Here is a 21,566-nt window from a genome sequence, read left to right on the forward strand (position 1 = left end):
ATGCAAAAAAGAAAAATGGCTGTCTGGGGACACCTTACAAATAGCTGAGAAAAGAAGGGAAGCAAAAAGCAAAGGAGAAAAGGAAAGATATAGGCATCTGAATGCAGAGTTCCAAAGAATAGCAAGAAGAGATAAGAAAGCCTTCCTTAGTGATCAATGCAAAGAAATAGAGGAAAACAACAGAATGGGAAAGACTAGAGCTCTCTTCAAGAAAGTTAGAGATACTAAGGGAACGTTTCATGCAAAGATGGGCTCGATAAAGGACAGAAATGGTATGGACCTAACAGAAGCAGAAGATATTAAGAAGAGGTGGCAAGAATACACAGAAGAACTGTACAAAAAAAGATCTTCATGACCCAGATATTCACGATGGTGTGATCACTCACCTAGAGCCAGACATCCTGGAATGGGAAGTCAAGTGGGCCATAGGAAGCATCACTATGAGCAAAGCTAGTGGAGGTGATGGAATTCCAGTTGAGCTATTTCAAATCCTGAAAGATGATGCTGTGAAAGTGCTGCACTCAATATGCCAGCAAATTTGGAAAACTCAACAGTGGCCACAGGACTGGAAAAGTTCAGTGTTCATTCCAATCCCAAAGAAAGGCAATGCCAAAGAATGCTCAAACTACTGCACAATTGCACTCATCTCACACGCTAGTAAGGTGATGCTTAAAATTCTCCAAGCCAGGCTTCAGCAATATGTGAACCGTGAACTTCCAGATGTTCAAGCTGGTTTTCGAAAAGGCAGAGGAACCAGAGATCAAATTGCCAACATCCGCTGGATCATGGAAAAAGCAAGAGAGTTCTAGGAAAACATCCATTTCTGCTTTATTGACTATGCCAAAGCCTTTATTGTGTGGATCACAATAAACTGTGGAAAATTCTAAAAGAGATGGGAATACCAGACCACCTGACCTGCCTCTTGAGAAACCTATATGCAGGTTAGGAAGCAGCAGTTAGAACTGGACATGGAACAACAGACTGGTTCCAAGTAGGAAAAGGAGTACATCAAGGCTGTATATTGTCACCCTGCTTATTTAACTTCTATGTAGAGTACATCATGAGAAACGTTGGGCTGGAAGAAGCACAAGCTGGAATCAAGATTGCCAGGAGAACTATCAATAACCTCAGATATGCAGATGACACCACCCTTATGACAGAAAGTGAAGAGGAACTAAAAAGCCTCTTGATGAAAGTGAAAGAGGAGAGTGAAAAAGTTGGCTTAAAGCTCAACATCCAGAAAACGAAGATCATGGCATCTGGTCCCATCACTTCATGGGAAATAGATGGGGAAACAGTGGAAACAGTGTCAGACTTTATTTTTGTGGGCTCCAAAATCACTGCAGATGGTGACTGCAGCCATGAAATTAAAAGACACTTACTCCTTGGAAGAAAAGTTATGACCAACCTAGATGGCATATTGAAAAGCATGCCAACAAAGGTCTGTCTAATCACAGCTATGGTTTTTCCAGTGGTCATGTATGGATGTGAGAGTTGGACTGTGAAGAAATCTGAGCACCAAAGAATTAATGCTTTTGAACTGTGATGTTAGAGAAGACTCTGGAGAGTCCCTTGTACTGCAAGGAGATCCAACCAGTCCATTCTAAAGGAGATCGGCCCTGGGTGATCTTTGGAAGGAATGATGCAAAAGCTGAAACTCCAGTATTTTGGCCACCTCATGTGAAGAGTTGACTCATTGGAGAAGACTCTGATGCTGGGAGGGATTGAGGGCAGGAGGAGAAAGGGATGACAGAGGATGAGAAGGCTGGATGGCATCACTGACTCGATGGATGTGAGTTTGAGTGAACTCCGGGAGTTGGTGATGGACAGGGAGGCCTGGTGTGCTGCGATTCATGGGGTCGCAAAGAGTTGGACACAACTGAGCGACTGAACTGAACTGAACTGGGAGTTGAGCCCTGGCTTCTTTCGGCTTTTTGATCTCTGCCCAACACAAGCACAATCGATTCCTTCCAGGGTCTCAGAAGGTCAAACAAACAAAACAATCAAACCACAAAGCAAATGGTACAATTTTAATTCATCCACAAGTCAAATATAAAGGAGGTAAAAGAGTGTTCTGCACAAACACAAGAGAGGGAGGGAGACAGGGTGTGGGCGAGAAAAGACAAGTAAGAAAAGACAGTAAGAAGAGAGAAGGAAGGGGCCAGGGAGGGAAGGAAAGCCACGGGGCGAGGAGTGCGGAAGGCGCCCAGGTCCAGTGTGGACTTGCTTCTCCCCACCTCCCCTCCTCCCCTCTCTGCGTGTGGAGGACACAGCCTCCTGGGCGCCAGCTCCCAATAGCTTGTCCCTTGACCGTCCCAGGCCCTGCTCCGCCCCTCAGTGGGGGCGCACGGCTGTCTGTCCAGACCAGACTCACATTAAATAAATTCCAATATACACTATACAAGAAGGCCAGGTCCATCCCTCACGGCACCAGCCACCGGCCTCCCCACTGAAAACCCCTCTCGGCCCCTCCCTCTGTGCACGCGGTTAGGGGAGGGGACCTCCGTGGGCGGAGCAGGAAGGAGAAGGACTAGCTTGGTTCCCCAATCGGCCTGCCCTGTCCCTGTGTAAAGCCATCTTGGCCACAAGGGACTGCCATGTGACCCCCCTGGGCCAGGTAGGAGTGGCTGGTGGGCAGCAGCCATGCTCCCTCTGAGCCTCTTTGTAGCCCCTTGGTGTCTTGCAGCCCTGAGTCCCCTCTGTCCAGCTGCGGCCTGGGCAGCACAGTCTGGGAGTAGGGTGGAGGAGAGGGGTCGTGCAAAACAGCAAGGGAAGAAGGACCCTTCTCGGCCTTCCCTCCCCAAGTGGGCCCACGGACCGAAGGCGAGGCAGGGGCAAGGGCAGGAACAGGGAGGGGCGGGCGGGTGGGGCGGAGATGCGGGCGCGGGGCGCCGCCCTCTTCACTCTGCCAGTGGGCGGGCCAGGTTGGCCAGGACCTTGGCTTGGTCCACGGCGTCCAGCAGGTTCTTGGCGTCCACGGCCAGCGTGTGGGAGGCGGTGAGCATCTGCCGCTTGCACTCCTCACTCAGGGAAGTCACGGCGTTCTGCTGCGCCAGTCGCATCTTATTGATGAGTTCCGCCAGGTCCTTGTTCAGCAGTTTCTGGGTCCCCTCGATCTGCAGGAAGAGCACAGGGGAGGGGCTGGGACCCTGAGGAGCTGCCAAGTCCAGACCCCGAGGACAGGGAAGCCCTACAGAGGTCCACCTCGGTGCTGGCCCAGGAAGGTGGGGCCTGGAGAGGGGCTGGGGCCAGGTCTGACCCAGCCCTGGGTTGAGTCCAAGGCCCGTGCTGGTTGGAGCCAGGTCGTCTAGGACAAACATTGCAGGCACCCCAGGCCCCAAACTACCCAAGTCAGCCCCCTCTGATCCAGCCCCACAAACACTCCCTCCTCCCTGGCAAAATGCCTGGGTGCTGGCCTGACACAGAGTGAATGGAGAGAAGTCAAGCGCCTCCACACATCTGTTAACTCTCTACAATCACATCAGGAGATCACAGACTGTGGTCTGGGCTCGTAGGGTTTTATTAACCACTATATCCTGGTATCTAGTGCACTGCTGAACAAAGACTTGGCACTCAAGAGATATTTATCAAGTGAAAGAAAAGACTGGCTTTCACTGCCCAGGTGCGGTGCTCTCATGCCAGACGGGACTAACCCAGAGGGTGCTCCGCTGGCCTGCCGCAGCCACCCTGAAGGGACCTGGGAAGTGCCCAGGCCCCCCTGCCCTGTCCTGCCTGTTTTGAGTGGTCACAGATGGTGGAGACAGTGGCAGCTTAAGCTATAGCCTGGCAGGAGGTGTGGGGGTCTGTGACTGGGTTTCCAGACAGAATGCTCAGAGGCACTGCCTGCTTCTAGTCCCGCAATAACAAATTACCACACAGTGGCTTAAAATAAGGCAGATTTATGCTCTTACAGTTCTGGGGGGTCACAAGTCTGGAATGGGTCCCCTGGGGCCAATGGCCAGGTGACGGCAGAGCTAAGTTCCTTCTGCCAGAAAGGGAACTTCCTTCTTCCAGGGGAGAATTTGTTCCCTGCCTTTTTCAGCTTCACAAGGCTGCTGCCTTCCTCGGGTTGTGGATCCTTCCAGCAATGGCCTCGTTCCAACCTCTGCTTCTGTTATCCCATCTTGTTCTCTGACTCTTATGAAACAAACCTCTGCTTCCACCTCCTTCTTACAAGGATCCTTGTGACTACACTGGACCCACTTGGATAATCCAGCATAACTTTCTCATCTGAAGATCCTTAACTTAATCACCTGCAACGTCCTGTTTGTCATGTAAAGTCACACAGGACCCAGACATCCTTTATTTGGTTGTTGTTCAGTTGCTGAGTCATGTCTCTTTGTGACCCCATGGACTGCAGCATGCCAGGCTCCTCTGTCTTCCACTATCTCCCGGAGTTTGCTCAAACTCATGTCCGCTGATGCTATCTAACCATCTCATCCTCTGCTGCTACCTTCTCCTTTTGCCTTCAATCTTTCCCAGAATCAGGGTCTTTTCCAGCTATCTTATGGGGGCGCATTATTCTGCCTACCACTGGCACCATCTCAAGATAGAGCACTGGCACTCCCATTTTGGTTTTCAGTGGTTGCTTCTCATTTAAATAAAGAAGATTAAATGATCAATTGAAGAAACCTTAACTGCTATTTCTGTGACACACTCACCTTAACCTTAGTAAGAAGGGTGACTAGACAAAGAGTAATGGACAGGATGGGGCTAAAAAGGAGTATGTGTGTCTTCCTTTGCCTGTCCTCAGGCATTAAGAAGTCACTGCCACGATCTGAGACCTAAACTAGGAAATTCGCCCCAGAAAGCCGGCGAGGTCCCTGGGTTCCAACTCCGCCCCCTAGTGGTACCTGCAGGGATATACAGTGCAGAGCCACCTGAAGGCTCAAAGAGGACATGGAGCTGCCCAGGTGGCCCTTGTGGGTCTCCTGTTGAAACACAGCTGGAGCAGGACAAGGGGGCAAGGGACACCGAGACACTCACCTCTGTCCGTGAAGACGACGGCAAGGAGGGCAGGAGGTCATCCACACTGCCGATGAGCTTCCGCAAGGTCAGGCCCACATTCTGGGAGAGAGAGGGACGGGTGGCTGTCACCCTTTGCTTTTTTTTTTTTTTAAAGTCTTTATTGAATTTGTTACAACATTACTTCTGTTTTATGTTTTGTTTTTTTGGTCCCAAGACATGTGGGAATCTTAGCTCCGCGACCAGGGATTGAACCTGCATTCCCTGTACTGGAAGGTGAAGTCTTAACCATTGGACCTCCAGGGAAGTCCCACCCTTTGCTTTTTGAGAAAGCCATGTCTCCCTTGAGAAGAGCCCTCCTGGGATGGTGCCTGCCTTCTGAGGCTACCTGGAACTAACTTCTCTTTGACAACCTTGCTCTAATGGGGTCTAATCAGGCAGACTGGGAAGCTCAGCCCCTCCCACGTCCTTCCAGGGATGGGCTGAGTGGCCTCCGTCCCCTAAGTCCTTGGCTCCTCCCTGGCTCTCACCTTCACCAACACCACGTAGCCCTCGGGAGGCAGCTGGCAGAGCTCATTCTTGAGATCCAGCACGGCCCGCACCAGCTCCATGACATTGAGGTACACCAGGTCGTCGGTCCGATCCAGGTTGGCTGTGGGCTGGATGGACTGTGGCGGGGAGAGGAGGAGGAGAAGCAGGTGGCCGGAGGGGAGGGTGGCGAGTCAGAGGGACACACTGTTCTTTCCTGGGCATGCACTAGTGGTGCCAATTCAGCCACCAAGATGTTTCTCTGAAATAATAGTGCCTGGGCCTGGGGGGGCCTCCTTCCCTTCTGCTTCTGGGGCAATGGTTCTTATGTGAGAGTCTGCCTGGGTGTCTTAAAAAAGTGCTGGAGGCCAGCCTCACAGCAAAGCAACCAAACCATCACCTGGGCGTGGGGGCCAGGCAGTGTCAAAGCTCTCGGAGGATTCTCATGGGCTGCCAACGCTGAGAACTGCTGCTCCAGAGCGAAGAAAGCAGCAGCTACCCCAGAACACGGGGGTGCAGGGAGCCAATGGGGGTCCACACCTCCTGCTCCTTGGGACAGGTGAGCTTTCCTCCAGGTCAGGGAGGGGGCTGGTTTTCCCCCTGTTTTTTTTTTTTTTTTTAATGAATTAGCTGTAGACAAGGCACTTGCCCTCTCTGGGCCTCAGCTATATAATGAGGATACAGGACTCAATTCTTTCTGTGGGCTTCTGCAGTCTTTGCAGTCCAGGCCTTCAGTCTTGTGGGGCCCTGATTCCAATCCATGACCAGCTTCAGCAGAGCCAACACATACCTGTGCGCCGAGCCGTGGTGGTTTCTGCGGGGGGGCTGTGAACTCCGCTGCAAAGGGAAGGGACAATGAGTAGGGGTTGTCCTCAGCACCCTGACCCCTCCCTTCATAGGTGCTGATGACCAAGCCCAGCCCTTCTCCACTACTACCAGGAGACCCCAGGGAAATGGGACCTGAAACCCAGGACAATGGAAAGTAACCTCTGGTCTCCCTCGTCCTCTGTATGCAGGGACAGGTACTACTGTCCATTTCAAAGAGAGAAAAAGCCAAAGTCCCCGTGGAGATGGAGTGATGGCGGTGGGTGTTCCAGCACACTGGGCCCTGAGACTCTGATCTTGACTGTCATGAGGGAGAAACCTGCTCTGAAGGCAGCAGGTGATCCTGGAGCTTCACCCAGTGGGTGCAACAGCCACCTATATGATAGATTTGTGAAGCTTCCCTATTGTCTGCTTTGTCCATCTGGGGGTCAAGGAAGTGAACTGCTAGAAGCAGGCTGTTCTCTGGCCACTCTGATGAACAAAGACACACAGGCCGCGTGGGACTGCTTGGAGTAACAGTCAGAAGACCTGATTCCACTTTCGACTCTTCCCCCAGAGTGGCGTGAGACTAGGGCAGCTCACTGACAGGCCCCGGGCCTTAAGTGTCATCTGTCAAGTAGGAGGTTTGCTTAGAAGGGCCCTGCAGGAGCCAGATGCCTGGGCTCAAATCTAGGCCCTGCTAATCACTAGCTGAGGAGAAAGCAATGGCACCTCACTCCAGTACTCTTGCCTGGAAAATCCCATGGGCAGAGGAGCCTGGTAGGCTACAGTCCATGGGGTGGCTAAGAGTCAGAAAAGACTGAGCGACTTCTCTTTCACTTTTCACTTTTATGCATTGGAGAAGGAAATGGCAACCCACTCCAGTGTCCTTGCCTGGAGAATGCCAGGGACGGGAGCCTGGTGGGCTGCCGTCTATGGGGTCGCACAGAGTTGGACACGACTGAAGCGCCTTAGCAGCAGCTGCAGCAGTCACTAGCTGTGTGACTTTGGGTAAGTCGCTTGCCCTTCCCGTGTATGCTTCATGTCCTTTGTAAAACGGGCATCATGATACACTGTACCTATTGCATAGGAAGGACTGCTGTGGGGTTTAAACTGTATTTTCAAGCACTGGGGTCAGTGCTTCTCACTGGGTCTGGTGGCTGCCATGGTCACCATCACCGTCATCATCAGCCTCATTCCCCTGGCATGGTGATGAAGAGCCTGGCTCACTGCAGGGACCTGGGAACCTCTGCAGCAAATTTTGCACCAGCACGATACAAAGAAATGATGTGGGACTAAAAATAGCTGTGTCCATGCCGCAGTTGGGGCAAATTCTGGACCAAAAGATACAAAAAAGACAAAAAGGAAACCCAAAATAAAACCCAAGAACCATTTCTGAAGAGCCAGGAGCGAAAAACTGGGTGTTGGGAGCAAAAGCAGGGTACTGCTGCATGCCCCACTGCACGCACCATCACAGAAGGGTGGGCAAACCACCTAAGCCACCCCTCCTGCATGAGCCCTGGATCCACCCCATCCTCACCCCATGTAAGGAATGAACTCACCCCTGCCTCTGGGAGCAAGCAAGGGAGCCTGTTTTCACTTCCTCCTGCAGCCTGCAGCGCAGGAGCCCAATAAACTTTGCTTGAATTTCCTGTCAGGCCTCTAGTCAATTTCTGTTAATTGGGAAAGGCCAACATCCTGCCCGATACCACTCCCTCCCTGCCTTTCAGGGAGGCTCCTGGAAAGACCCTGGGGTCGGGGCAGGGGTAGGTGGGAAAATCAGCTGGCCCCGCCCTCTTTCTTTCTTCCCTTACTGGGGCCTAGGGAGGCGAAGAGTCATTTGGGAGAGATGCCATGGCGCTACTTTAGAGCTTCCGATAGAGTGGGTGGGAGACAGGAAGGATCACCAAGTCCTCCAAATAAATGCAGCAGAGAGGCGGGAACCGGAGCCATGCCGTGAGAGGGGTTGAGGGCAGCAGTCGGGTAGAGGTGGAGGATAGGAGGTGGTGTAATATCGACTCCCAAACTGGGCCTCTCTGCACACTCTGAACTCAGGACAGATGTTTCTTTCTATGGCAAATATATTCCGTTTGCTCTCTGCAAGGGGCAGGGAAGGCGGCTGCACACAAGATGCCACGCCCGGGGACATTCCCGCCAAGAGGAAGGGTGCTCACACTTACTGTAGCCGGCCTCCTTCTCTGGGGTCTGGAAGGAAGGAAAGAGAAGAGGTCACTGGTGCAACTCTGGGGGCCACCCATGTCCCCCCTTAGCTTGTTCCCATCCCCCTTGAGAGGTTTGGAGGTCATAGCTGCAGGGGGACCTGGGGACTCCCTGACCAGAAGTGACTTGGGGAGGGGGCGGCCTGTGCTGGGGCGGGGTGGTGCTAAGAGTGCAGATCAAGTGTGAGCTCAGCAAGGAGACCCCAAGATCAGAGTGAAGTGGGAAAAGGTGTTCTCGTGGTGTGAGGCAGAGAGGGCGAGGTGGGCAGGTGTGGAGTCGGAGGTCCCACTAACTACCCTGCAAGCCCTCCGTCCAGGTAGAGTGCTCTCCCGGTGACTCACCAATGGGGACTTGTCGTTCATGTAAACCATGGGGTCCTACAGAGGGGGAAAACAAATCAGAGGAGTTAGGATTCTATAACCAAAAACTCCAAGGATGCCTGGAGAGCAGTTCACTCCAGCCAGGTGGGGAGCCGTAACGGGACAAGATGGCATGGATCTCTCCCAGGGGAGCAGAATGTGTTCAGGGGCTTCCCGGCTGGCTCAGCGGTAGAGAGTCCACCTGCCAATGCAGCAGACACCAGTTTGATTCCTGGTCTTGGAGGATTCCACATGCTGCGGAGCAACTAAGCCCATGCACCACAACTACTGAGCTTGTGCTCTAGAGCCTGTGAGCCGCGACTACTGAAGCCCAAGCTCCCCAAAGCCTGTGCTCTGCAGCAAGCGAAGCCACCGTCATGAGAAGACTGGGTGTTGCAACTGTAGAGTAGCTTGCCACAACTAGAGAAAAGCCCGTGTGCAGAAATGAAGACCCAGCACAGCCAAAGATAAAAATATAAGTAAAATTATTTTAAAAAAGAAGGTGTCCAGCAGTGGGGGCATGTCGTCTCCCTCCCCTGGCTGGGCTTTCTCCTCACCAGGGCTTTCTCCTCCTCCCTCAGCCACTGGTAATCTTCCACCATCTGCTTCTGCTGCTTGTCCAGGAGTTGCCGCATCTTGAGCCTCTCTGCCTCCCACAGCTGCTGGGCCTCCTCCCGGCTGCTGGGCCGGACGAAGTCCTCCTCCTGGGAGCACAGCGGGGGGAGATGGCAGAGGACACAGTCAGCCCAGTCTCTGCACCCAGGGAGGACAGTCCTCTGGAGAGCCTTGTGGGAGCCACACGCCTTGGGCCTCACTGGCCTCAGATCTGCAGCCATCTATGCAGATGGTTATTACTGTTGGCTCCATCAGCCCCAATCACATGCAGTGTGTCCGTGAAATGCTGAATCACAGGGTATAGGGTATAGGGCTTAACAGGTACTGGTTTCAAATCGTCACGTGATCCGTTAGTACCATTTTATTTTCAAGTGACTGTCCTAATATTATTTTCTCAGTTGGCACGTGTCATGGCTGCTGTCACTGAATTTACACTTAGGAATGCAAAGCCAGCCCTCCAGGAGGCCTTGAGTGCTTAGCTAAAACCAAGATGGTAGGTCTGGAAGCTTCAAGGAGCAGTGGTGTGTGGTCCCCCAAAGCTGTCCACTGAAGGGTGGAGACTGAAAGAAGGAGCAAGAGCGTGTGCCCATCTGATTGTGCCTTTTTATCAGAAGATACTCGTTATTTGGGCTTCCCCATCCTAGTTATGGATGGCTCAGACAGTAAAGTGTCTGCCTGCAATGTGGGGGACCTGGGTTCGATCCCTGGGTTGGGACGATCTTCTGGAGAAGGAAATGGCAACCCACTCCAGTACTCTTGCCTGGAAAATTCCATGGATGGAGGAGCCCGGTAGGCTATAGTCCATGGGGTCGCAAAGAGTCCGACACGACTGAGCAACTTCACTTTCACTTTCTGTGGCTCAGAAGGTAAAGAATCTTTCTGCATCATTCTCTTGATTAAGAAACTAGCCTGGGTTATGATACCAAAGGTTAAAAGAGATGCATGAGCTAAGAGATAAAGTGAAGCACAAAATTTAAAGAAATAAGGATCTATGGATATGCAATAAGTGGTTCCTCTCCTGAGTTTTATTAATCTAACCCCATTTCAACTCATTTGTGGGGCTTTGGACTATTCATAGTTCTCCCTGTTATGTCTCCCTGCATGTTTCCCTTTCCTATTATTTCTCTTCCCTCAATCTTCCCCAGGGTTTCATTTATATAAATATCTGCTCAGTTCCTTTAAACTGGCTTGCTTTTTTCTGCTGCCCAAGATTACCTGGGTCTCCTGGACATACGAGTGTTACCAGCATTCTTTTGATTGTGTAAAGCCTGGGGTGACCTTTGCTGGGGGCAGGTGACCTTTTTATGACGTTGAGGTCCGCAAGCTGCTCAGATCCCTTTCTTTGAACTGGCCCATTTACATACAAGTCACTTACATAAAATGCTAAAAATGATTCTCAGTCTACTTTAACAAGCCATAATCTCTGCCAAGCCTCTAAAAAAGATTATCTCCACTAAAGTCTCTCAACAGCACAGTTTGAAAATAGTGACACTGGTGTGTTTTTCCTAGGCTGTCAGCTACAATAACTGCTCTCAATTTCTAACAATACTTCTCCTTATAAGATGTCTTGCTGAAATAGTCCTTGTTCATTACGCTAGTCAACGACTGTTTATTGAGCAACTACTATGTGGCAGGGACAGGGCTGGGCCAGGCTGGGCTGGGAGGGCAGTGATGGTTAAATACGCAGTGTCCTTCCTGTTTTCATGAGGCTATGGAACCAATTGCAGACTGGGGTTTCTCAGCCTTAGCACTATTAACATTGGGGCCAGATGATTCATTATTGGGGAAAGATTTCCTGTAACCTGTAGGATGCTTACAGCAACCCCACTCACTAGAAGCCTACAGCACCTCCCCTGTTGTAACAAAAATGTCTCCACACATTACCAAATGTCCACCCAGAGTTGACTTACTCAGTTAGACCTTATTTTAAACTAATTTGTGGACATGGTGTGGGGGAGGAGGGTGGATGAGCTGGGAGATTGGGATTGACGTATGTGCACTGATAACCAGTGGGAAGCTGCTGAACAGCACAGGGAGCTTGGCTCAGTGCTCTGTGATGTCCCAGAGGGGTAGGATGGGGTGGGAGGTCCAAGAAGGAGGGGATATATGTATACTATAGCTGATTCACTTCATTGTACAACACTGTAAAGCAACTATACCTATCCCAATTAAAAAATAAAAGCAAATTTCAGAACATAAGATTATTTTATCATCATAGGATTTATAAAATACATAAGATTTACTTCATAAAGGCTTATGCCCCCCAAATGAAAGGGTTTTAGGGCTGTAAATATCCTCAGTTAAATGCCAGCATGTGCAAACACAATGGTGTGTCTATATCAGGCTATTGGCGAATCATGACAAATAGGAACTAAGTGTCAAACATGCTGAATATAGCATTAGGAATCTCCAAGTAAGGAAAATGTATGGACAGAAGAAGATTAGAGTAGATACTGACAGGAGGAGTTTCCAGACTCAAGAAAACACTTTGTAGTTTTGAAATTGCCAAAGAAGATTCCTACCGTTCAAATGTCTAGTATGCCCCAGGCTTGATCACCATCTGACCAAATATTTTAACATATATTGGTGGATGTATTCCTATGTCTTCCAATTTTCTAATAAAACTCAAGAAGCAAATGAGACTTTAAAAAAAAAAAAACACTTGATCTCTTTAGGGCTTACTGTCCAAAGTATACTTCAAGAATTCTTATCAGGCAATGAACGCTTTCATTGCTGGTCATTTTTAAGAGGAATTAGACCTTTGGGGTGTTTAAAAAAGACTCTGATAAGCTGTGACCCCTTCCAGGAATTGACTCTTCATCCTGCCAGGCCTATTTCTATTGTAATTAAACAGCTCCTGCACTCATCGTAAATTTTCCCATCATTCAATCTGGGCCCCAACTCATGCTTCTGCCTTCCTCATCCCCTGGGATCCTTCTAATTTTTCCCATCCATTGAGGCCCAACTGCAAAAAAAAAAAAAAAAAAAAAAAGAAGAAGAAGAAGAAGCTGGAAAGGGTTGTTTTACTCTCTAAACTTCTGCTGCATGTTGGCTGTACCTCTGTGTGCTACTCACAGCTCTCTGGTTTACATTATAGGCAACCATCTGCCCTGTTCCTTCTGGCTGATGGTAAGTTCACTGAAGGCAATTCTCCCTTCAGCACCTAGGACAGCGCCCAGCAAAGTGTCCCTTAAAAAAAAGGTGTTTACTAAACTGTTGTTTTAAACTTCAATTGTGAGGTCTTCAAGAGGGAGACTGCTGCCATTCTGACTCCGGAATTGAATCCCACAGATTCTCAGATGAGTCAGGCAATAGAGTTAGTCACTAGAAAAGTTGTTTTTGTGGGAAAACCATCTCTGATTTTCGTTAAATGCTTTCAAATGCTTTGCAGGGAGTCTATTATACCTTTTCAGCATTCTACCTGGAAGAGGCTTTCTCGGTGTTTCTGATGCATATCACAAAATGGAGTTTATATTTTTAACTTTTTTCTTTTTTGCTTATTTTAAGAAATGCTTATTATGTTCTTTTTATGTTCATAGGCTTTCCTATGGCAAGTACATCTAAACCCCTGACACAAAAGGCCCTTTTTCCTGCTGCACAGTTTGTCTTTATGGAAGGGAACAAAGTCCTTATGGTGAATCAGGGGTTAGACAAAGGCAGTGCCGACCCTCAAATGTGCAAAACACTTTCTTTCTGAAAGGGCATATTTTAAAGCCAAACTCACTAAAACCCAATTAATTATCAATAAAGAGTTAACAGCAGGAGAGAGAAGTTGAGCACTACCTAAAAGATAGTGCATGCTTACAGATGCAGTTTTATTATCGTTGAGTATATGCTAAGACATAAATTGGTTAAACTAACGTAAAAAAGAAAAATGAGCTAGGTCAGGGGAAAACCTATTCCACTAAGCTCTCACTGCCTTGAATTCTAAGTTATCTTAATCATTTCATAGTTTTACTAAATTAAGAAAAACAGCAAGTATATCTCAACATACTTTCCTACACTTTTGTATATCTATTGTAATAGAAATGTAGTCTCCCCCAATTTTTAGAGTTCTATATACCTGAGTCTGAAATATGATGCATGGTTACAGAGTTAGAGCTAAAGTAATAAGGGTTTTAGTATGTTATATCACATATCAAGACTCAGTTCAGTGAAATATATCAAATGCTCATGGCAACTGACCATGGGGGCCATTTGTTTTGAAGGAAGAAAAGATGGATGGTGACTAGTAACAAGTGGACAAGCAAAGGTGCACTTTTTTTTTTTAAAGGAGACCTGACAATTAGAAGATAGTTTTCAGGTGGTACAGTGGTAAAAATCCACCTGTCAATACAGGAGACTCAGGTTCGATCCCTGGATCAGGAAGATCCTCTGGAGGAGGAAATGGCAACCTACTCCAGTATTCTTGGGGAAAAGTCCCATGGACAGAGGAGCCTGGAGGGCTACAGTCCATGTGGTTGCAAAGAGTTAGACATGAGTGAGTGACTGAGTGACCGACAATGAAATACTCAAGGCTTCATTGGTAGTTGACAACAAAGAGGTGACTGGGGAGGGTATGGCTTAGCCCTGTGCTAGTCCCCAAGTTTGTTCTCACATAGCAGCAACTTTTGCAAAGCAGCAGGAGTGGCAACCACAAGGCAGACTTTCCTTTGACTGAGGAGAAATTGAACAATCACAACAATCAGGCAGGAGGACGGGCAGAGCGGGACAAGACCTCCAGGATCTTTTACTTTCTGGCACCATCAGGCTTCCTTGCCCTCTGCTCATGAGCTTTCACACTATCACCAGAGCTGAGGGAAGGCCACAGCATCAGAGTAGGGATGGGGCAGGTCTGGGTCCAGCTGGAGTCTCAAGGGCAGTGCCTGGCTTGGCCCCCAAACTCTGTTGTTTGTAGAGGTGCAGGAGGCACAGAGCCTCTCTGTGGCTGACTGGTGTAGGGAGGGCACCTCCTGAGCCTGAGGACGCAGGGTTCCCAGTATCCCAGGCACCTCCCTCCAGCAGCCTCCTTGTCCTGGCCGGGACCCAGCATGCAGAGCCCTCTTACCCGCATGCTGTGGCGCTTGAAGACAATGTGCCGGTGGAGAGGTGGGGTGTGCAGCGAGTTTACAGGAGATGGGTACTCCACAGGGCTGGTGAGCGTGGGTGAGCTGGCACACAGACCCTCAGGGACCTATTCAGGAGAAGCAGAGGAGCACCAGGCACGGGGACAAGGCAAGAAGGTGGACAGTTAGCTGCTACGAACACGAGCACAGAGAAACGACACAGGAGCTCCATGGGAGAAATGGGACTTGCGCTCCAGGAGCTTATAAAGAACACAGTGTGGGCATTTCACTGGTACTGTTTGGGAGACGTGGCAGAGCGACATACACGGCTCTTGGCTAGAAGTCAGCACAGACGTGGTGGCTGTTCTTCCATCTAACAACCGTTCCCGTGATGCTGTGCATACCATAGGTCCACGGGTGGCGCTGACCTACTGACTCCATCTCCTCCTTCAGGATTCTCCAGGGAAAAGTCATCATTGTGTTAGAAACTAACAGATACTGTTAACCCACAAGTATGTGTGTGTACGGGCTTCCCTGATGGCTCAGTGGTAAAGAATTTGCCTACAATGCAGGAGACATGGGTTTGATCCGGGGTTGGGAAGATCCCTTGGAGAAGGAAATGATAACTCAATCCAGTATTCTTGCCTGGGAAATCCCAAGGACAGAGGAGCCTGGCGGGCTACAGTCCATCAGGATGCAAAAAAGTTGGACATGACTGAGCAACTAAAACAAACAAACATATGCGTGTATATATATGTTGTTGTTTAGTTGCTAAGTCATGTCTGACTCTTTTGTAACCCCCGTGGACTGTAGCCCACCAGGCTCCTCTATCCCTGGGATTTCCCAGGCAAGAATACTGGAGTGGGTTGCCATTTCCTCCTCCAGGTATCTTCCTGATCCAGGAATCAAACACACATCTCCTGAATTGCAGGCAGATTCTTTACCACTGAGCCCACAGGGAAGTCTATATATATACACACACACATTTTTAAAAACCACTATTTTGGGACTTCACAGGCAGTCCCATGGTTAAGACTTCACCTTCCAATGCAGGGGGTTTGGGCTCAATCCCTGGTCAGGGAGCTAAGATCCCATATGCCTCAAGGCCTGAAAACCAAAACATAAATGGAAGTAATATCATAACAAATTGGACAAAGACTTTTGAAATGGTTCACATTAAAAAAAAAATCTTAAAAAAAAATAAAACCCACTATTTTAAACATCACAAAGGGGTATATTTCTTTCTAGGGATATCGTTCCTGTCTTCTGCCTTGAGGTCTGTTTTCTTTTTCTTTTTTTCATATGAAGATGGTTTGTCTGTCTGTTCCTGGTTAGGCTTGTTTTGGCTCAGGAGCATTTCCTTGACCACAGGACACCAAATGAAGAAGCACCAAATAAAAGACACTGTTTCCATTTTTAAAGGAGGGACTCTGAGCTGAGGGATAAAAAGGAAGAAAAGAGAGGGGGCCCCTGGCTCCTTCTGACTTAGATGCAACAGAGAGACACAGGACAGAGACATCCTGAGGGGGACCAACAGCTTGGGCAGGTCCTGTGGTTGGTAACCATGGAGGTGGTGGGTGGGGGAAGCACAGGGGGAACCCTGCTCTCTCTCCACCAGCTACTGAGGTTTTCAGCAGGGTCCCTGCAGGGAGCCCCAGTGAGCAGCTCCATTCTCTGGGGAACATCAATGGTCCCTAGCTGCCTGGATTCCTTTTCAGAGGCTCAGCTCAGGGCTGGGGAGGCCAGGAATAGAGACTTAGCTGTAGGTGGGCGCACGCAGCAGCCAATACTGTGGGCAGACAGATGTGGGTTGAAGTCGTCTTAACTGAGGACAACCTGGTAGAGGTTCAGTTAGATTCTTTGATCTCTGGGCACTTTGAGTTTTAGTTCTTTTCTGGGTACTCAAGAAGAACTGTTTCCATTGCCTGAGTAGATAGGACTGCTGCTCTGCTAAGGCACGAGGATGGAAATTCAGGAAGGACAGAGATGAGGCCTGCACTTCCCCAGCCCTCCAGTTTACGTGTTTACCTGGAATTGCAGCTTGGGTGCCAGAAGGTTGGTTTGGGGAGGGGGTCTGTACTTGGGTCGGCTGGGCTGCAGAGAGAACATGGAGATGAGTCAGTCCCTCATTCTGTCCTCTTGAGGGAGCACAGCTCACCAAGGGGAATATCAGGTAGGAGTCGGGTCAGCGTTGTTCAGGATGGTGAAGACGAGGGACAGAGTAATCACTAAAGTCATTCATGTCCGCTAACTGTGCATCTATCACTGCTGAGTGATATGAGGCCAGTGGCCTTTCTTCTGGAGGTCACTGCTAACTGGAGGCATTGCCAGTCTCTGTGTAGCCTCTCTGCATGTGCCAGGCATCCTGGAGTATGAAGTCAACTATGGCTTAGGAAGCATTACTATGAACAAAGCTAGTGGAGGTGATGAAATTCCAGCTGAGTTATTTCAAATCTTAAAAGATGATGCTGTTAAAGTGCTGCACTCAACATGCCAGCAAATTTGGAAAACTCAGCAGTGTCCATAGGACTGGAAAAGATCAGTTTTTCAATCCCAAAGAAGGGCTGTGTCAAAGAATGTTGAAACTATTGCACAGTTGCACTCAATTCACAAGCTAGCAAGGTAATGCTCAAAATCCTTCAAGCTAGGCTTCAACAGTATGTGAACCCTGGATGTGCAGAGTTTGCCAAATCAGTAATCAGGAGCTGCAGACATCCAGAGGTGAGTCATGGAGGCCCAGGCGTCCATAGCAGCTTCCTGGAGGTGATGAAACCTGAGCTGGGCCTGACTGCGGGAAGGTGCAGGGCACAGCAGATCAGGGGGACCTCGAAAAGAGGCCCAGCACCCACAGGGCTTTGCTATGAACTGAATGTTTGTTCCCCCACCCCACCCCACCCACCCCATTCATATGTTGAAGTCTTAACCCCCAAGGTGATGGTGTTTGGAGGTGGGGCCTTTGGGAGGTAATTAGGATCAGATGAGGTAACAAGGGTAGGACTCCTATGATTCTTATTATTAGTAGTACCATTAATAAACTTCCCAGGTGGTAGTAAAGAACCTGCCTGCCTATACAGGAGAATAAGAGATGTGGGTTCAATCCCTGGGTAGGGAAAATCCCCTAGAGGAGGCCATGGGGAGGACGTGGCAACCCACTCCAGTATTCTTGCCTGGAGAATCCTATGGACAGAGGATCCCTGCAGGCTACAGTCCATGGAGTGGCAAAGAGTCAGACATGACTGAAGCAACTTAGCATGCAGTTGTACTAATAACAATAACAGACACCAGTGCTCACTCTCCCCACCATGTGAGGACACGTGAGAAGGACACGTCTGCCATCCAGGAAGACAGTCCTCACCAGACACCTTGATCTTGGATTTCCCAGCCTCCATGCTGTCTGTGTGTAAGCTGCCAAGCCTGTAGTATCTTGTATGGCAGCCCAAGCTGACTTCTACAGACATGGTCCCACCCGTCTAATAGTGGGGCAGAAGGGCACTGGCTCCTGTGCCCAGAGATGCCATGGACATCAGAGGCTGGACTTCAGGGCTCCCCATTACGTACCTCCAAGGGAATATAATTTGTCCCTAAAAACACCAAAAGGGAAAGTGCTACTGTCTCCCGAGGGAAGTGTCTTCCAGGGTGACTGCCTGCTCGAGCAGTCCCACAAGATGCCTGCTCTCTGGCTGTCTCAGGTTCCATCTGCCCAGGTGACTGATGGGGGCTGACCTCAGGGCTGATGGATGGTTGGGTGGAAGGGCTGAGAAGACGCCGGGGCCCATCTGACTGCCACTGTAAGGGGAGCTGCACAGTCAGATCTGGGAGGGGCTGGACAGGGCCGCTGTGATTCATGGGGCCAATGGGGCTGATGAATTCAGGGCTTGGCTCACCTTGGGTGGGGGTTCCTGGAAGGGTGTGGGCTCTAAGATTTTGGGAGGTCGGTAGCGAGCGTTCCTCTCCTGCTCTAAGGCGATGTCCTTCTCCATCTGGTAAATGTCACTGCCAGGAAGTCAGGTCAGATAAGGAGACAGAAACAAGGTCAGATACATTCCTGGGGGCTCCCCTCTGTGCTCTACTGCGGCTGGGATCCTACTCCCAAGTCTTTTCCCATGTCCTTTGCAGATGGCACTGGGGAGATCCCTAGGAGACAGGCCACAGTATCGTGGACCCTGCAGCCGCCCCAACCTATGCATTCTTGGTGTGTGCTAATGGGAAAGGGTACACACGCATTCCTGGTATGTGCTAATGGGAAAGGGCCGTGGATTTCCTCCGAGGTTAGCTGAATGCACGCTTCTTGCCTTTTTTTTCTTTTACCTAACAGTGGTTCCCAACCTGGGAACCACACACCTCCAAGGACTCGAATAAAGGCAGGGGGTCCATGAATCCACAAGTGTACCAAGCACTGTCTGCAGACAGGGATTGTGTGTTGTTGAAATACATTTATAGGCCCAAGATGGAGCTGCCTTTGCCCAGGGGGTAGCATCAGCAGGTCAAAATGCAGATAACTTTTGCATCCTTCTAAATGTTATGCTTTATCAGAATTAAAGTACCATCCCAAATGCCAACCCAAATGCCAATCCAAATGCCAATTCAGCTTTATGTGCTTAGTTGCTCAGTAGTGTCTGACTCTTTGCAACCCCATGGACTGCAGCCTGCCACACTCCTCTGTCCATGCAGACTCTCCAGGCAAGAATGCTGGAGTGGGTTGCCATGTCCTCCTCCAGGGGATCTTCCCAACCCAGGGATTGAACCCAGGTCTCCTGCATTGCAGGCAGATTTTTTTAATCATCTCAGCCACTAGGGAAGCCCATTCAGCTTTATATTTGTTTCCTATTCCCTATTCATTCTCTAATTATCTCTTCTTTGTTCCTTATTCTTTATCCTATAAAAGTGTCCTACCGTCCGCTCCCATTTGCCACTGCTCTGGCCCTTGGAAATGGAGATGGCCACTTCACGCAGTGTAAAAGTTTGTCTGCATCACTTAAATTGCTTTGTTTAATCATTTTAAAGAGTACTGTGCTGTGCTTAGTTGCTCAGTCATGTCCAGCTTTTTGCGACCCCATGGACTGTAGCCCCCTACTAGGCTCCTCTGTCCATGGGGATTTTCTAGGCAAGAATACTGGAGTGGGTTGCCATGCCCTCCTCCAGGGGATCTTCCCAATCCAGGGATTGAACCCAGGTCTCCTGCATTGCAGGTGGATTCTTTATCATCTGAGCCACCAGAGAAGCCCTAAACAGTACTACTAAACATATAATATTTGGTACCATGTTTTCAGATTTATATGCATTCTATTGTGTGCAATACAAAAATTCATGATACAGCTTGTTTATAGAGCCCTGCCTATAAACAAATGCACTATCATTCTGAGAAATGAATATTTCCTGCCATATCAGTAAACAAGGATGTCACAGTCATCAGCAATTGCCTCCACCATGGATAGTGAGCTGGTGAGCCCTGAGGGAACTCAGGAAGGAAAGAAAACCTGCCATCTGGGAGCCATCAAACTGCAGCCATTCCCTATGGTGAGCCCTGAGGAAACTCAGGGTGTGAAAACACAGGATACTGGCCCCGGAGAGCTGAGATGCAGATCAAAGGAGTGATTCCAGTGAGCCCAGACTCTCAGATCTTCCCATACATAGAAAAGCACTCAATGCTTTAACATGGGTATCTGGTTTTCTTTAATTAACAATAATTGTTTGCTGTTCAGACAACCTGCCCTTTGTTGCAAAACTTCTATATAAGCTGGCTCCCCCTTCACCTCTTCCGAGCAGTTTCTCAGAGCTATTTGAAATGTTGTCTCCCAGGCTGCAGTCCTCATTTTGCCTGCAACAAAACTTAACTCCCAGCTCTCACACTGTGCAAATTTTTTTCAAAGATTCCCATTGTCCGGACCTGGGATTCCCAGCCTCTCCTGTGGTGCCTTCCCAAATGGCAGTTTCTGGGGATGATTTTCTAAAAAAATGCCCAAAAGTTGCCTAGAGTATTTAAAGCTGTAGTATTTAATGTTAATTAAGCATTGGGTTCCTTAAAATAGGAGCCAGCAAACTAGGCCCACAGGCCAAATATAGCCCCCAAATCTATTTTCATGTGGTCCCAAATGGTAAAGAATCTGCCTGTAATGCAGGAGACCCTAGTTTGATCCCTGAGTCAGAAAGATCCACTGGAGAAGGGAATGGCTACCTACTTCAGCATTCTTGCCAGGGAAATGCCATGAACAGAAGGGCCTGGTGGGCTACAGTTCATGGGGTCACAAAGAGTTGGACATGACTTAGTGACTGAGCACACACACACAGCTATAAACCTCTATGTGCTGCTAAAGAGGAGACTTGCTCTCAGGGGGCCCTGGGCTTGCAGTCCTCCACCCCATACCTGTCTCCTTGCTCACCTGAGGCTGCACACGAGCTCGGTGAAGCGGGGTCGTTCACTGGGGTCATAGTCCCAGCAGCGGGTCATGAGGGTGTAGAGAATGGGCGGGCAGAGGTCAGGCTTGGGTAGCCGGTCCCCCTTCTCCAGCACCCCAATGACATCCTTGTTCTCCAACCAGAAGAAGGGCTGCTTTCCGAAGCTCAGGATTTCCCACATGCACACAGCTGCAGGCGGGAGGAGAGGGCTCAGGGCCCGTGCTGAGGGGACTCGAACCTGGAGAGGCAGCCCACCCTCTCCAGAGAGCGCCGTGCGGTCAACGCTCAGTGCCTCCTGGGGACCGCCCTGTGTTCCTCTCTCTCCTCTATAGATAGCATTCTGGGGGTCCTGCCCATGTGGTGGTCTGCTAAGGGATCAATCGCCTATGACTGTAAGTGAACTAAGCTCCCATACCCAGGCCCTTTCCACATGGAGCTGTTAGGATTCTGGAGAAGGGGACCGTCAAAGGAACCAAGCCTCCATCAGAAAGCTAGCATACGAAGCCTAGAGCCAACGCTTGCTGCCTGTGTGATCACGAGCAAGCCCCTGACTTGCTGAGCCTCAGTTTCCTTGTCTGGAAAATGGGAAGAAGAATGATGAGATTGTACTGGGCAGGCTGTGGAGATCTGAGAC

At 49.6% G+C, this 21,566-nt stretch overlaps 1 protein-coding gene across 5 annotated transcripts in view; it reads right to left on the reverse strand.

Moving 5' to 3' along the window:
- Positions 1-2,009: 2,009 nt before the first annotated feature.
- LOC120860357 (protein-tyrosine kinase 2-beta) overlaps positions 2,010-21,566 on the reverse strand; it is a 138,305-nt gene continuing 118,748 nt past the window's right edge. For 2 of the 5 annotated variants that reach the window (XM_040236160.1, XM_040236161.1), the window contains exons 21-31: positions 20,917-21,121; positions 18,421-18,529; positions 16,565-16,630; positions 14,539-14,664; positions 9,434-9,580; positions 8,859-8,894; positions 8,472-8,502; positions 6,284-6,330; positions 5,496-5,633; positions 4,987-5,067; positions 2,010-3,116 (exon numbers count right to left, since the gene is read on the reverse strand). In XM_040236160.1, coding sequence (XP_040092094.1) covers positions 2,901-3,116; positions 4,987-5,067; positions 5,496-5,633; positions 6,284-6,330; positions 8,472-8,502; positions 8,859-8,894; positions 9,434-9,580; positions 14,539-14,664; positions 16,565-16,630; positions 18,421-18,529; positions 20,917-21,121 — 1,202 coding nt within the window. In that variant the 3' untranslated portion in view covers positions 2,010-2,900. The remainder of the gene's footprint in view (positions 3,117-4,986; positions 5,068-5,495; positions 5,634-6,283; positions 6,331-8,471; positions 8,503-8,858; positions 8,895-9,433; positions 9,581-14,538; positions 14,665-16,564; positions 16,631-18,420; positions 18,530-20,916; positions 21,122-21,566) is intronic. The other 3 variants (XM_040236162.1, XM_040236164.1, XM_040236163.1) reach the window with 3 other exon arrangements.

Source organism: Oryx dammah, unplaced genomic scaffold (assembly GCF_014754425.2).
Source record: "Oryx dammah isolate SB20612 unplaced genomic scaffold, SCBI_Odam_1.1 HiC_scaffold_11056, whole genome shotgun sequence".
In the NCBI taxonomy this organism is placed as follows: Eukaryota; Metazoa; Chordata; class Mammalia; order Artiodactyla; family Bovidae; genus Oryx; species Oryx dammah.